The sequence below is a fragment of the Equus przewalskii genome, chromosome 13, assembly GCF_037783145.1.
Source record: "Equus przewalskii isolate Varuska chromosome 13, EquPr2, whole genome shotgun sequence".
NCBI lineage: Eukaryota > Metazoa > Chordata > Mammalia > Perissodactyla > Equidae > Equus > Equus przewalskii.
In genome coordinates this window covers 75,996,064-76,012,631 of record NC_091843.1, presented here as the reverse complement: position 1 = coordinate 76,012,631, position 16,568 = coordinate 75,996,064, and the positions used below count along the sequence as shown (strand labels likewise).

At 37.7% G+C, this 16,568-nt stretch overlaps 1 protein-coding gene across 1 annotated transcript in view; it reads left to right on the top strand.

Moving 5' to 3' along the window:
- Positions 1 to 16,568, top strand: part of ADGRV1 (adhesion G protein-coupled receptor V1) — a 511,275-nt gene that overhangs the window by 413,757 nt on the left and 80,950 nt on the right. Inside the window, exon 87 of the mRNA XM_070569690.1 lies at positions 9,603 to 9,760. Coding sequence (XP_070425791.1) covers positions 9,603 to 9,760 — 158 coding nt within the window. The remainder of the gene's footprint in view (positions 1 to 9,602; positions 9,761 to 16,568) is intronic.

The following is a 16,568-nucleotide window of genomic DNA, read 5'->3' as shown; positions in this document are numbered from 1 at the left end:
ATAGATGTTCACACCTCCCTCTCTACTATTTAGTATCTTTGTTTTTCTTTAAATACAGGTTAAGTCTTGCATATACATAAGAGGATTTGGGGCTTAGTAATAGGTGATGATAATAATCGTAGCTATCTTTTATTGAGTACCTACAGCATGCCAGGCTCTGATCCGAGAGCTTTACGTGTATTGACTCATTCAGTTCTCACTACCCTCTCAGGGTAGATGCTGTTGTTCTCTCCATTTTATTTTTTAGGAAACTGAGGTATGGAGACGTTCAATACAACCCCAAGTTACAGAGTCAATAAAAGGGATGCCTATGATTGACCGAAATAGTCTGGTTTCAGAGTCTTCATTCTTAACAGAACATTCTATTTTTTTTGTAGACAGTGTTATCCTAATCCAAAAAAGGCTTCTACCCACTCTGTTCTTTCCTCCGACACATATACCCTCAATAGCAACATCATTTTCTTTTAAGAAGCTTCTTTACGTAAATCATAAAGGAGATCACTTTATATCTATCTATCTATCTGGTGTCTAGCTTAGGGCTTCTAAAATGTTTCTACATCTGTGTGATCTAATCCTTAAGATTTTAAAGCTTCAAGGAAAAGGAAATGTGTCATTTTCCCATCAAAACTGGAGTTTCCCCATGGAGTGGATAAATTTTGGCCTCCATATCCTTTACTTCCAGTTTTAATTTCCTTTTCTGAAATTAATCCATGACCTCTATCTCATTTTCCTGGGTATTTTGACCCATATTTCTTAAGCTTTTTAACATTTATTAAATATCTCTCATATGTTGGCACTGTATTATGGGATTTTATAATGTTCTCATTTTGCTACATTGTATTTTTCTTGCTCCAAGATCCTTCAGGAAAGGAGTTATGCCTTTTATATTTCTTAAATTTCCAGCTATAACTGCAACATCACAGAGCATATAAAAATACTCAATAAATATTAATTAACAGTGACATCATAGACCAACCCAGCAACTACCTAGTATGAATATATTAAGGGTATTTAGATATCCTAAAACACATCGTTGATATGCGAATCCATTACCCTGAAGACCAACATCCTTAAATACTTGTTTAATAAAAAATTCAGGGGGCCAGCCCAGTGGCATAGCGGTTAAGTTCACATGCTTCACTTCGGCGGCCCAGGGTTCACAGGTTCAGATCCTGGGTACAGACCTAGCATCACTCGTCAAGCCATGCTGTGGTGGCATCCCACATGAAATAGAGGAAGATTGGCACAGATGTTGGCTCAAGGCCAATCTTCCTCACCCTCCCCCCCCCAAAATTTGGAATATCAGAATTGAAACTGGCTCAGCAACAGAACTGAGTTTTGGAGTTGAGACACAACTATGTTATCTACGACTTGAGATAATGACCTTAAAATGTTTGACGTGTCACCTCATTTACTCACTTTACCCTTGTTTTCTCAATAGTTAAATGGTAGTCCTGTTATTTCTAGCATTTTAAGATTATAATTTTACTAATAGCACAAAGAATTGTATAGTGTATTTTAAACAGAGGATGGCTAACTTTAACAATTTCTTAAGGATTTTAAGTCATCATTTAGAAACATCAGTTATTGCAGTGTGCTGTAAATGTTAATGTCACTACAGATGATACAAGATGTGGATATGACTGAGCATTCACTCCTGCAGGGAACACTCTAGAAGTTTTTTCTTAGAGCATTTGCAACTTTCACATAAAGCCAGAGGAATCTGTGGGCCTAATCTCCAGGACAGCCTAATATGACTACTGTTCAGTAAAATGGGGTCAATAATTAAAAGTTGGATTATCCTTCTACCAAATGATTTTTGCCCCTTGAAGAAATCATCACCATTGCTGTCAGGATTGTTTATCACTTGAAACATCTTCATCATTAACAGAGTGGCCCACAACTACATTCTTGTCTTCTACCTTTTTCGTATTTCTCATGGGCTATAAATGAAGTATGCACAGGAGGATTGGAAGAGTATTTGGGGAGGAAGCTTCAAAGCCTACAAAGGCTTCATCAGGAAAAGGAAGCAACATTGATGCTAACATGACACATGGCCCCCAGTTTCTTCTATGCTGTTCCTAAAGGCTTTGAGTTTATTGAAATAAACTCAGATTGAAAGCACAAAAAATAAAAATTGTATTTCCAACATTAATTGCATCTCTGACATTAACCTAAGATCAGAAAGTACTGCATCCTGCCTGTGTGATGAGGGATTCGCCTCACCTGAAGCTGTTTCCTATCAGTGGTCATACTGTGAGGATTGTTGTCCATGTGAAATCCTGAAGTTAGATGGGGTAGAGAGGGGGGCACAAAAAGATAAACATTTTTTGGACATTAATCTTGTATTCTTGTGGTCTTCTCTGTAAATCTATTTTTTATAAAATTATAAAAACCTATAATTTTACTATCCCCAGATTCAAGAGGTTGATATGATTATTCAGAAAAAAACTTTTTAGCCATCCATTCAGAGGCTTGATGAGCAAGAGGTAAGGGCAGGACACCTTTGAACGCTCTAGGGCAATGACATTTTCCAGTACCAAACAATTTTGTTTTGTGGGAACATAGAGTATTAGTACATGCAAAAATAACAAGTCAGCCTGACCTTATTCCAATTAAATTCTGAAGAGGCTTGATTCATTGGAACCTACCTGGAGCAAAGTTGGCAGACACTGACCAATAGACAGACTTCAACAGTATTGTCAACTTGTTCCGGCAACAGACTGCTCAGACTTGAGTTTCCTGGAAAAAGTGAGGGGGGTGGAAAGGTCATGTAGGATATCATAATTTTCAGACTGTTTTCCTCAATTATCTCTAATGTGTTCATACTTTGATTCCACTATTTATCTTTGGAATTTATGTATAAATATATTTTACCTTTGTAATGAGCCAGGGATGTGGGCAACTGTCTCATTCAATAAGAGCTAATTATATACAATACAAGCCTGTATTTTAGTTTATGGAGTGTATCTGAGTACCTCAAAATTTTAGACAGCTTAATATTCAGTGAATTAAAATATCTGCTCTTTTTAAAGTGGATGAAACAATATTTCTCTGATACGTCATTATTTTTCTTTGCTCAATCTTTTCAACTAATATAAGCATATGGGCACATTTTAGGTACTAAAAGGTGAGTCTCATTCTTGTTCTTTGGTCCGTTGGCTTCTTCTGAAGCAGTTGTCAATGCATAGAGTTAGACAGCAACATAACCATGGTATAGAAGGAGCTCTAAAACTGGTAGACATGGCAGTGATGTCCCTCTACATCTTCAGGAGCGACACTGTTTTAAAGACTAATTGTGCATTCATTCCCCTTTCTCTGTTTATCACTCACTAACTGCCTCTCTTTTAACCGTGGTCATTATAGTTGCGTGTAAAAACCTGCTAAAGCTACTTCATGTAAAGGGGGTGGGGTTATAGAAGTATGTGTACCCCACAGGCATTCTTATGGACATTCAAAGGCAGAAAACGAGGTATAGCTGGACCTCAGAGAACCTAGAATTAGAATGCTGAAAACTAAGGCCACATTCTTCATCTCGCAGGGACCACAGAGTCTCTCACTTGTTGTGAGACTCCTCCCAACCCTCCCCTCTCTGTCCATTTCTTCTGTATATTCGTTGTGTATTTACTCCAGTCTGGCTGCTTGCCCTGAATTTATATTGGCTCTTGTGCCCACCACTAACTGGCAACTATCCATGTCAAATTATCAAGAGCAAGAAGCTGATTGGCTCCGCTCAACTTTTAGAGCAAAGTCACTGTTAGAAGTCAGGGACAAGCCAGAAGAATGGCTGTCTTTGGGTCAGGTATCCATTGCAGTGCTTGTCACCTGTGGATGGTGTGACCTGTGGCTGAGTAGGGGTAGAGGTACATGGCACATGGGATCACCTTTTCCAGAAACCTTGAGCTGTGTGAGCAATTGTGGAGCATGTCTGTTGCACTCACACTCGCAGGAACCTTGTTCCTCCAAGGGTTGTTTAGATACAGCAGGACTGAGTATTTACCTCCCATCCAGACCCCCCACAGCCCAGCACTCCCCTTCTCGTTTCCTTCGACAGCCTGCAGATCTGCTGTGTCCTCTCTTACTTTGTTTATTAGCTCTCTCCTTTTCTGCAGTCACAATGCTCAGGTTGCTAATCCCAGCTTTCTAAATGTGACAGATCCTCTTCTCCATCCCTTTTGCTTCCTGCTGCTTGTCTTTCACTCTGGTTCTTCAGGCTGCTGTGACCACCAGATGCTGTGAAGTCTCTGGGTCTGATTCTCCTTGGGGTTACATAGTCCCTTGGCTTCACTGCCAAAGAGATATAAAGATTAGTTAATTTGTTAATTACTTTAAGCTACGTTATGTCCCAGGAGTATGCTACAAGAGTGCTTCTCAAACTTTCAATGTGCACATGAAACACCTGGGGATCTTGTTAAAATGCAGTTTCAAGAGCTCTGTCCTGGGGTGTGAGATTCTGCATTTTTAACAAGCTCCCAGATAGTGCTGAGGATGCTGATGGAAGAACAACACTTTCAAAGAAGACTAGATTCTGAAGTGCTGTGCGCTTACTGCAAGTATAATCCTCTTGATTAGGGAGGACCGTGCCTTAGGCATCTTTATGTGCCCTTCCGTGTCCAGCACTGTGCCTGGTGTGTGATAGACATTCAAATGTTGCTTGGATTATGATTGAACTCAGAACACATGAAATACAGGACTTTCTATGCCTACTTTTTTTTAAGTGAGTGTTTTTCAAAGACTGCTAAAAATTGGTTAAATCAGTAAACATGTCTTAAGGGTCTGATTATGCAAAGCACTAGGAGAAATATAAAGAAAATATTACAGGCCCTGTCCTCAAGGAGATCACTGACATGTTTACCACTAACTCTAATGTCTTTACTAGAATTGTGGAGATAATTTTAAAATTTAGGGGTAGCAGTAAAGGCAATGAGCCTGTTTATGCTGCTAGCAATTTGACCTTATGTAATTTAGAGGTCGTTTTTCCATATGTACAATGAGGCTAATGGGATTGTTGTGATGTTTATGTGTGATAATGCATGTAGGGATTGAATTTTCATGCTTTTTACATAGTAAATGATTGTTGCCAGTAATATTGTAGTAGTGGTGGTAGAAGTAGGAATAGCACTTATATTTAAGATAGTTCTCATTATCCAGCTGATTCAGTTTAGGAAAATACTTTGTTCCTCCCCTTCCTTTCTAAGTCTATACATTATCCTAATGTGAGATTTCACTTTTTAGAGCTTATCTGCAATTTAATCTTAATATTGTTCTTGTTTAAGGTTTAAACTTAAAGGAAAATGCATTTTTAGAATTCAGCTGATTTCCCTGGGTGTGAAAACCTCTGTATGCACTACAACAGAAGGACAGAAAGAAGAATGTATTTTCCTACCATGCAGCTGATTAAACCCAAAGTATTATTATCTCTTCACTCTGATGTCATCATAAATTTATTCATTAGAAAAAAAATCATGTTCTTAAAGTGATTCTCTAAACCTTTCCATCCATTTTGGATGGGACAGGAAATACACACATACACACAGAAATAAATGCATATGTACATACATAAATTCACAGGTGAATAAAAAATGTGTGTTAGATAAGAACATCATCTTTGGAAAGAAAGTAAATTGGGCATCCAAGGAAAGTAACATTGAAATCATAAATATTGGCTTAGATTTTATTTGTAAATGGTAAGCATCTACGTAATGAATAACATCTGTGTTCTTCAACTAATAGGGCCAATAAACAGATATAATGAACTTTCTACACAAAGTAGAAATGAGTGTGCAATAAATAAACAATTCTTGATGCATCATACATTAAGTAAATTTCTAGAATAAACTTAACAGACCATCTCCTTTAGCTTTAGATAAAGTAGGGCATCACCATGAGTTTCCATGTAAAGAAGAAAAAGTTGGCTGAAGCAACATATGTATCTATTGATATAGAGGCCATCATTAAAGAAGTCTTAAGGAGACCTACCTCGGGGAGATTGGCCCATGAGCCTGTGAATCACAGCTATTATCATTGTCTTATTGAGGAGAAGGACTTACAAAGAAGACCTTGGAAACAAACATTTATTATTCTTTCATTACCTATATAACCCAGATGTAACCCAGATGTCATCTGTCTGGTTTTCTTCAAGTCCTTCAGTTCACCAGGGTCAACTTGTTCTTTAAAATATAGTTTAAGTGGACTCAAATCACAGTCTCACGTACAAGGAGTTCCCAGTGTCCCTCCTGATATTTTTAGCCGTTATAAGTAGAGCTTATGTCTCTTCTGGATTCCTTTGCTTCTGAGCTCCTTCTTATGCTGATTTCATACAGAACTAAAGAAACTGAAATACCCCCATGCCAACCACATAAATTTTTTTAATCAAGTTAGGTAATGCAAGTAAAAACACTTCAATAAGTATAAAGTGCTACCTAGGGGAGGTAATAATCTTACAAAGTTATAAAGTGACATAAGCCGTTGTGAACATTCCAAGGGTACGCTTGGAAGAGGAAAAACTGAAGGTAATGAAACAGCATCTTGTTTCCTCGGGCAGAAAATAAGAAAAGGATGAAGTTCTGACAAATTTTTTAAATAAATTAGGATAGTCTGTGGGTTATGATAAGAACGAAAATTTGGCCATCAAAGTAAAAGGGAATAGCAAAAGTTAGTCATTTGATTGTAAGAACCCAAAAGAGCATTCAGCACCAAAAGAGGGAAGGGTCACTGGAATGCTTTGAAGCTGGATGAGCTGGAATTATAAATCCAAATGGCTTTTGTCTCATTTTCTCGGAACTGCCAGATCTGTTCTTGAAGCAATAGCTGCCAGCACGTTAATCGACTGCTTCCACAGCCCTCATGTGTGCCTAGCATTCAGTCTGCTCATTTCTTACATTACATTCATTTTTTCCAAGACTGTATCACCAGACTTATTTCAGAAACTGTTTCTAACGTGATAGTCGTTTCCTAACTCCCCCATCACTTTCATGTGATCTCATCCTCAAACTACCTGGATGTACTGTACATTGTATTTGGCTGGACTGAAGGAAATTCTGGTTGGTGAGGCTTGTTTTGTTTTTTTTCTTTTAAGGGAGGATATAATTCACTTATCTTGGACATCTTTAAGTATGTGTCGGAAGTTTTATTCTACTCCAGTGGAAATCCCATTCAGATGATATTGATCAGAAAATTAGAATGATACCTATTAGCTTTCAAGGAAAAGTTAAGTGAGGAGAATTTAAAACAAGAAGGTGTTAGTATAGGAGATATAATTTGGGGATGTGGAGTGACGTAGCCTGCTCCACCTACTTTCCATGGACGGGATCACATGAGTGGGGCCCTGACTGCTGTCTGTGCTTGTGGGTTACCCTTTTAGCCCTGCCTCATTTGCAAATGATACTCTTTAAGAAGAGTTGTCTGACCCCCTCATCCCTAAAAGAGGTAGCACACAAGTGCATTGTTGGAGGGAGCCTGGGATGGAGTCGCACAGAGCTGGACAGGAGTGGGCGAGGGGAGGGCAGGAGGGCCACCAACTGTGGGGCCAAAGCCCTCCACGTTAATGATCTGACCCCATTTTGTCTCTGTGGGGGACAATCTTAGGGCACTCTCAGCAGCCCGGTACTTATGAGAGGCCATTTCTTGTGGGCTCTGAAGAAATGAGGGATGAAGGGGTCACTTCAGGATTGGATAATTTTCCTGCCCGTTTCTCTGGAAGATTGGGCCAGCATCCTACATGTAGGGAGACTTGCAAAGGAGATTTTTAAGAGCTGTGTATCTTGGGAAATTCCTTTCTCTTCCCAAGTGCTGCTCCTGGTTCATTCTAAACTCCCAGAGGTTCACTTTGCCCAGTTTAGTTTTTAACCAGGGTGATATGCCATTCATTGGGGTTCTGCTTTCAAATGTTGTCCTCTAAAGTAAAGGAAAGTTTTTAGGAAAGTGCATCAAATAGAGAGGTGAGAACCAAACATGGTCAGCCACTGGAAAGTGCAGATGTTGGAGAGTCAAAGCTATTCCCTGACACTCTGTCCGGAGTGTTTATTCCCAGAGCAGTGCACAATAGATTCAGTAATTATCCCCATTTTACAGCCTGAAATTGATTTGTGACAACATTTTTCAAGGTAAAAATAAATCAGTGAAGCCTGTGTGAGTTCCTTCGTCAGTGTCTGTGTTTGTCTAAGCACCTTTAGGCCAGTCTACGGCAATGAATCCATAATTCCGATGAAAACAGTAAAATCATTTAAAGCCAATGTACATAAAAATGAGTAGCCAACGTGACCACTATTTTTAGTGTGGAAATATATTTGTGATCAGAGCCATTAATATTTGCTGTTTTATTTAATCAGATGCCGTTTACCTGGAAGATACAGGTCTGTGGTGTACAGATGAGTGTACAGAGAAGGAGTCAGGTTTCGTGCTGTCCAAATTAAATTCTAAAAGCCAGGAAATTCATCATTCTGACATGTCTATGCAGAATGTCTGTTGAAATATCTATTGAAATGTGTCTTGTTTACATAAGGAATACATTTAGCAGATCATGTTAATTAGAAATAATATCTGAGTCAGGTCTTTAATAATGGTGTCTTTTTAAATGTAAATTTGAGGCACTATTTTCCAAAGTTGCAAGAATAGGTATTTCCCCTGATTTACCTATATTTTGGATTTTGAGTTTTCCTTCTAAACAGGTTTAATTTTTTTCCTTTTCTTCAGAATCCATGATTGTATTTATGACATTATAACCTAGGTTTACAATGTTAAGTATTAAAAAATGGAAAAGTTGGGAAAACATATTTGAAAAGAGACATTCCTTACTATTAAGATTTCTTGTAATTAAAAAATTTAGTCTTATAAGTTGTAGGAGGTGTGTCCTTTATAAGAATACCTCAAAAGCACGGTTTTAGATATTGAGAACCTATTTAACAGTCCTCCATTCTGAGATTTGTGAAAGATTTTTTGTAAACAACAAGAGGATTTTATGACCCATGAGTAAAAATTTCCAGTTACATCTCTAAAACCATTTTCCATGGAATTTCAGTTTTACCAAAATAAATAATTTGTTTGCTTTGGACTTCATTGTTCTAAATAAACTCCAGTAATAATAGGTACACTTGTACAGTATAGCCTCTAAATGGAAAATTGTCTTCATTTTCAAGAGAATAAATGGCTCTTGGGGAAATGTATGGCTTAGGAATGACAAAACTGTCATTCACTCAAAAAATGAGATTGCGGAGAAGACAGAGTTGAGCCCTGGGAATCCTCAAATTTGCCTTTAAATAATACCTTCTTTCATGCAATCCCCAGTGAGAGCTTGGTCTCATTACGCCAAAAAGATGGAGCTGCAAAAGCAAGTGTGCATTTCTCAAATTTATTTGGCCATAACTTTCTGTGAAGTTTTCTGAGCATCTCAGGAGATGCATATTCCATGGAGCCTACTTTGTGAAGCAGTGGGTTAGATTTCATCATGTAGCCTCTACAACAAAACTTCAATCTGGCAAAGCAAAAATTTGCTTTTGCCAACATTTAGATATAAAGATCTGGTATAAAATGGTGATGTACTACGTTCTGAATTTAGAGATGTGTGTGTTGAAGTTGTCTGAATTGTCTCTTTTCTCTTCCAGGTGCTTCATCCCAAACATCTATGCAGCTCTGTTCACTGCAGCCCTTGTTCCCTTAATGTGCCTCGTGGTGGTGTTCGTGGTGTTCATCCATGCCTACCAGGTGAAGCCGCAGTGGAAAGCGTATGATGACATCTTCAGAGGAAGAACAAATGCTGCAGGTCTGGAAAGAACAGTATTTGCACTTTGGAGATGGGAACTTTTTATGGGAGGGGAAATGTCACTGAATATTTTTATCAAAAAAAAAAGAGTGAAGTTAGACTCAGCTTTCAGCTCTGAAGCCGTTAGTTAAGCTCTCCATTTTCTCCTGCTGCTTCGTACTTCCTGACATCTCTCTTTTTTCAGGACTCCATTGGTTTTATTGTTGGTTCCAACTGTATCCTTAAGATATTAATGTCCAAGAAGAGTAGTCACAGCCTTTGGGAGCTGCTCCCCAAAGCTTCCTTCAATCTAAGCAACAATAACCTGGGTTCAACCTGTGAAATCTGTTCATTTTTGCAGATTCTGAGACTTCATCACAAATGAACCTCCGTAATGCTCATGAGTGCTGTATTTTGCATGTGGATTCTGATTGTGCTGACAGACATTTAAAAACATATGTGATCAGACAGCTTCATAAGTGGCTACACATGTCTGGTTACTTAAGCATGCAAGTCTTTCCAGCTCAAATTGGCTTTAACTGCAGCTCATTTTTTCCCTTTGAATCATACTTTGCACAGGTTTTTATGATCTGATTCTTTTTTTGTTGTTAGATTAGAGTCTCTTAGGAGTTTTCTTAACCAGGAACGATAACCACACACAAACCTACAGAAAACTCTAAAATTATATGAATGACTGGGATATTAGGAAGAATCTTACGAGCTCTGGGGGTGGGACATCCCTCTTGGGCCAATGAAGAGGAGTCTCCTCTTTTCTAAGCTTTTACAAATATGAAGCCAAATGATCGAGAGGAATTCTTCACATTTTAAGCATTTTTCAGAGTTTAAGCAAGATACCATATATGAAGTCCCTAGAATAGCATCTAATACATTATTATTAGGAGCTCGATAGGTATTGCCACTTACAGGATAATGAAAGGAGTCACCCTAATGTAGGAAAAGCCTTCTAGCTCCTGAACTGGATCAGGGAAGATGCAAAAGATTTTCCTCATGGTGTAAAGAGAAGACTCTTGTGTTACTTTGTGGAGTAGTTTGCAGGATAGCTGTTTCTAACCAGCTCCTCTCTATTCTCTCTCATCTAGCCTATAATCACTGTATGGGCAGAAGTATTATGTAAGGTTATGATTAATCTTAAACTTTTCTATAAAAAAAGCAATATTTAATGTAGAAATCCTACTTTTTCATGGGACATAGCATTTATCCAGAAGCTATGCATTTATTCAACTTGGGATTCATTCTATGAAAACGCATATTCTCTTTTGAAGGGAGGGTTTGTTTCTTTCCCGAAATGAACATTTGTTTTCTATGTAATATAAAAGTGCCAATGTTTGCATGTTTTCAATAGTGATAAGGGCCTCACCTAATGAGTTAATCCTTTTCATGCCTAAATCACCCCGTGCATTTTTGGATGTGATCCATCATGGATACGGTAGATACACAGTACTCAGATTATCTGAAAAACATTGCACTCAAGCATTGAACATAATGCTAAAACTCCAGCACACTTGTATCTCAATTAGGGAAACCTCCCTTGCAATGAAATGTTAGTAAAGCATTGCTTTATTGTAGTTTGGCAAATGAACAAAATTATTTGTGATATTTCTAACTCCCTATTCCTGTGACAATTCAATCTAGTAGTCAGGAAAATAAGAGTATTCTCCTGATTGGTTACCAGTTCTAGTCTTTTTCCTTTCCATTTCATTTTCTCAGATGTCTGTATTTCAAAACTGTCACATACTTCCCCTCACTCTCCAGCATTACCGTCATTCAAGGTCTCTCTCGTTGCCCAAAAGTACAGTCTCTTTAGCCTATAATACAAGAGTGTCCACAGTCCACCCCTGGGCCATCTTTTTATCCCCAGGTTGGTTAATATTTTTCCTGCATTCTGACCATACCATCTATCTACTCTTTCCTAAAATTACCTGATACTGTCATCTTTGCTCATATAAAGAGTCCTCTACTTTGAACTTCTCATCATTAGTTAATAAAACCCATGAGTTTGGTAAGTAATGTGGGAAACTGTGGACAGAAGTAGAAGGGGGTCACACCCTCCCATAATCTTCATTAGCTCCCCAAAGCTGTCCGAGTAAACCCATAAGCTAAGTAAAAATGGTATCCTGGATAAACACGAGTTAATTCCCCTAGAGCCCCCTTCCAACAAGATACTGCTCACCCTTTTATAAAAATCCTGGAAGCTCCCAATATGCTACCTTTTCTTGAAGCCTTTGGAATTGCCTCTTTCCCACACCAAATTAGAATTACTCAATTCCTCATCTATGCCTTCAAAGCACTTTGTCTCTACACCCATTATAGTTCTTATCTTACAGTGGCATGGTGACTTGTTTTGGTATGTGTGGCTGACTTCCATAGTAATTTATGAATTCCTTGAGGGCAAGGACCATTTATTATTCATCTCTATATCACCTGGGCCTTGTAGAGTGCTCATGGGATAGCAGGAGCATAATTAATATTTTTTGAATAAATCAATAATCATCAATGTACCATAAATCTTAGAGGAATGGATCCCCAAGGTAAATATCGCATTAAGAAGAAGAGGAATCTGTTATATCATCAAAAGTAGAAAACGAAGGATTAATCTCATTGATCTGTTTGTAGATATCCCTTTGAAAGTTATTATTAGGACTGTTAGTTTTTCCTTGACTTTTATGATTCCCGGAACTAGATGTTCAGCTCTGACCTCTGATCTGATATTTTATATTTTATTTGCAAGCTACTATAACTCATCTTCACTTGAAAATGCTACACTTACCTCGAATCAAATTTCTAGAAAAAAAAATGTCTGTCTACTCTACCAAGGAGCATTTGATATTCTCTTTGAATCTTTCTGCTATAATTCCATTGCATTGACCTGAAAAATATTCAATCAAGATGTCACTATAAATTCATGTTTTGTCCACTTCCCTGTTCCATATACATAGCAGTTAAAGCCAAGATATAACAAAAGACAACTAAAAAGAAGATGAACATCTGTGTGGATTAGAAATAGAGCAGGAACGCAAAGTGATAAGCTGGGCTGAAGCCATGGACCTGATATTTTATGGATCCACAAGCCAGTGGATGCAGGAGTATCTTAACAGCTGTGATTGTGAATTGGGAACTAAAAGGTCCCTCCCGAGGCAGGTAGACTGAAGCAGTAGCACCTGAATGAAAGGAGCCTGAAAAAAAGCTGCCACGATAGCTTGAGCTTTGGCTTATAGGACTCTGGGAGCCCAAAGAGGAAGCAGATAAAACATCTCGTCAGGTATCTGGACCAAGCTCTCCAGAGTTCACAAACTGTACCTGCCACATCCATACATCACCATGGAAACAGGAGGCCCAGGACATCAAACCAGTCCTCTTTGGAGAGGAGGGCTAAGTGGAAGCAACCACATAACCATTAGACAGAAAAATGTAGTCACAGAAAGAGAGAGAATAAGCAAAGAAACAAATGCTTTCTACTCAAGATTAGCTGCAATATAAGTCTCAAACACTGGAAGAAAACTAGCAAAGACAGCCTTTAAAGTCAGCAATCAAAAAGATGAATTTAATCCAGAAAAAATTTTAAAAATATAATAAACTATAAATAACTTTGACAAGTATGTTAGACTCCTCGAAACTATAAGGCAGGAATCATCAAACCACGGTCCTACCTGCCACTAACCTGTTTCTCCGTTTTATCTACTTACTTTTTACAGCTTCATTGAGGTATAATTTACATGCCATAAAGTTCATCTGTTTAAATTGTAAAGTTTAGTGGTTTTTAGTATATTTACATAGTTGTGTAACTATCACCATAATCTAATTCTAGAACATTTTTATCATCCCCCAAAAATCCCCATACCCATTAGCAGTCGCTCCCCATTCTCTACTTCGCTGAGCTCTAGGTAAGTCCTAATCAACTTTCTATCTCTATAGATTTGCGTATTCTGGATATTTCATATAATGGTATCATAGAATATGTGGTATTTTCTGTCTGGCTTCTTTCACTTAGCATAATGTTTTCCAAAGTTTATCTCTATTATAGCACGTATCACTGCTGAGTTCCTTTTTATTGCCAAATAATATTCCGCTGTATGGATACACTACATTTTCCTTATCCATTCATCAGTTGGTGGACATTTGAGTTGTGTTCTCTTTTGGCTGTTATAAAGAATGATGGTATGGACATTCATATACAAGTTTTTGTATTTAACCTGTGTTTTCATTTCTCTTGGATATATACCTAGAAGTGGAATTGCTGGGCCCTATGGTAGCTTTATGTTTAACATTTGGAGGAACCACCAAACTGTTTTCCAAAGTGGCTGCAGTGACTTGTTTTTTAAGTAAAGTTTTTTTTGGAACCCAGCCATACCCATTTGTTTACATATATTCTACAGCTGCTTGCACAATGCAGAGTTGAGAATATATCATTACAACAGAGACCACGTGGTCTGCACAACCTGTTTAATATCTGGCCCTTTACAGAAAAAAAATTGACATCTGATCCCTGCTCTAAAGGAATATATAGCCACTAAAAGCACTTATAAATAAAAAACAAAAATAGACATAAACAAATAAAATTTAAAAAGACAAATATGAAAATGAAATAATTTTCAGAAATCTTGGCCATGAAAATTATACTAGTTGAAATCTTAAAATATCTTAATATTTGAGATAAACTCTAGATGAGACACAGAAGAGAAAGTTAATGAATTAGAGTCTGAAGGTAGAATTGAGGAATTCACCAAGGAAACATACGAAAAAGAGAACTATGAAAACGGAGCTAAGAGGTATAAGACTAGACCGCCAGAAGAAAAGAAGGCAGCGATTGGAGAAAAAGCAAGATGTGATGAGATAATAATGGTTGAGAATTTTCCAGAATTAAAGAAAAAATTTAAAAATTAACACATCTACACATAAAATAAATATCTACATTGTAAAAAAAAAGAGAGAGAGGTGGGAGAATGCTGAAAATTCTAGTACATTAGTACATTTTGAAAGTTCCCATGTCTATCTTGTTGAAAAACTGGATAATGAGTGCCTTTTCTTTGCTTCTCTTATTGTTATATATGGCACACACCCCACTCAGAAGTTCAGATTCCATGGTGCAAGCAGATGCAGCTAAGGTCTCTGCAAACATAGGCTTCAAAGGCAGCACACAGACTGGTACCAGCTTCTTCCCACTTTCCTCTGGGAAACCTGCACTTTTTACACCCCATGTACACTTCATACCTGAGAAGAGGGGTGCTTCTAATTAGTCTCCAGCTTAGTTCTCTGCAATTCCAAGCATGCAAAAGCAGCCCTTTTTCCTGAGGCCGCTTCAGTGGTTTGTAGGTTCGTTATATTTTGCCCTGCATTTTTGGACTGGATGAGCATTTCTGGATATATTAGATAGTATGATGAGGAATATATTCTCAAGTAAGAAATCAAGAGTTGAAAGTAAATCCACTTTTCTCATCAAAGCACAATTTCCTAGTTTTACAAATTACACTAAATTTTTGTATTTTTGGTCCAACATTGTCAAGCATTTGTTGTTTGTTTATAAATCGCTTTTAACAATGGGCAAGATGCATTGTGAGAAGGAAAGGTCAGTTTGTAGTTTCCTTATAGCCAAGCTATTTTTTGTTTTTAGTAACTAGAATGATTAGGATTATTTATTTACCTTAGAATTGTAGGTTTGGTAGACAGATGGTGTTAGTTAACACCAGCATCAGATCTATTTGAATAACCGAAGAGCTTGCATCAATCATTTCATTAGGCCTGGCATCTTCCATATTTCTATAGAACTGTTCTCCAAGCTAATCCCTCTTGTGCAGGTTAGATGTGCTTGACAACTAGAGCAATTTCATATCAAGACTTACATGCTGTTATGACTGCTAGGTATCAATCCCTTTACATTCTATATTTTGAGTGACTTTTTCACTCCTGATATCCTACAATTTCAGAGTTCAGGTAAACTCATTGAAATCCAAAGGAAAGGGGAGAACAGAGAAGAGCTGCTAGTAGTAAAATACACTCTGCTGTAGTCTCCCAAAGATGGCGTCCCTTCCCTTTCTGAGCGTGGCCTGGGACAGCGATGACCGCTTGGCATTCTTGGCCCTTCTGCTGTCTTGACTGCTATGAACCAAATTTTTGAAGGCCAGTGGCTCCTAATGAAATTCACTGGCCTCCTCCTCCCTTCAGTGGGGTGAGTGTTACAGTGAGAATGAGTCAGGATAAAGTTATGTTTCCTGAACTAAATTTCAGTATTGCAAACAGCATTTTAAACAAAGCCTTAATTTTAGGGTTTGGTTTTGATCCCTGGCAATGATAAGCTCATCTCTCCTTTTGGGCTCATCAGAATTTACTGGCTCCTTTTTGATTCAAGAGCCAGTTCTTATGTGAGGAATGATTCATAGATCAAGGAAGGAAAATTAACTTGAATAAAAAGAGGAAGTAAGTGATTACAAATCCCTTTCTTATAAAAATCCCACACATATATTTCAATATTATATACAAAAATATAAAGGCAGCTTGATCCAGCTAGCTGTGTATAACATGAATGTGAGGTATTTGGGATCTCCTGGTACTGGAATGTTCGCTTCTCTCCTTGGAAACATGTTTGACGATGCATGCTTCCGTTTCTTCTCAGGCTCCATTTCTTCATATTTAGAGTGAACAACAATAACGATATAAATCTAGACTCTATTGCTGTTATGAAAATCATTGAAAACTTGTTATAATGAGTATTACAAAATTATCATCCCTTACATCCTAAAGTTAAGATTTTTTTATCCTGACATTTTAAAAATTTCAAAAAGAGTTCAAAGAAACTCAGTGAAATCCAAAGGAA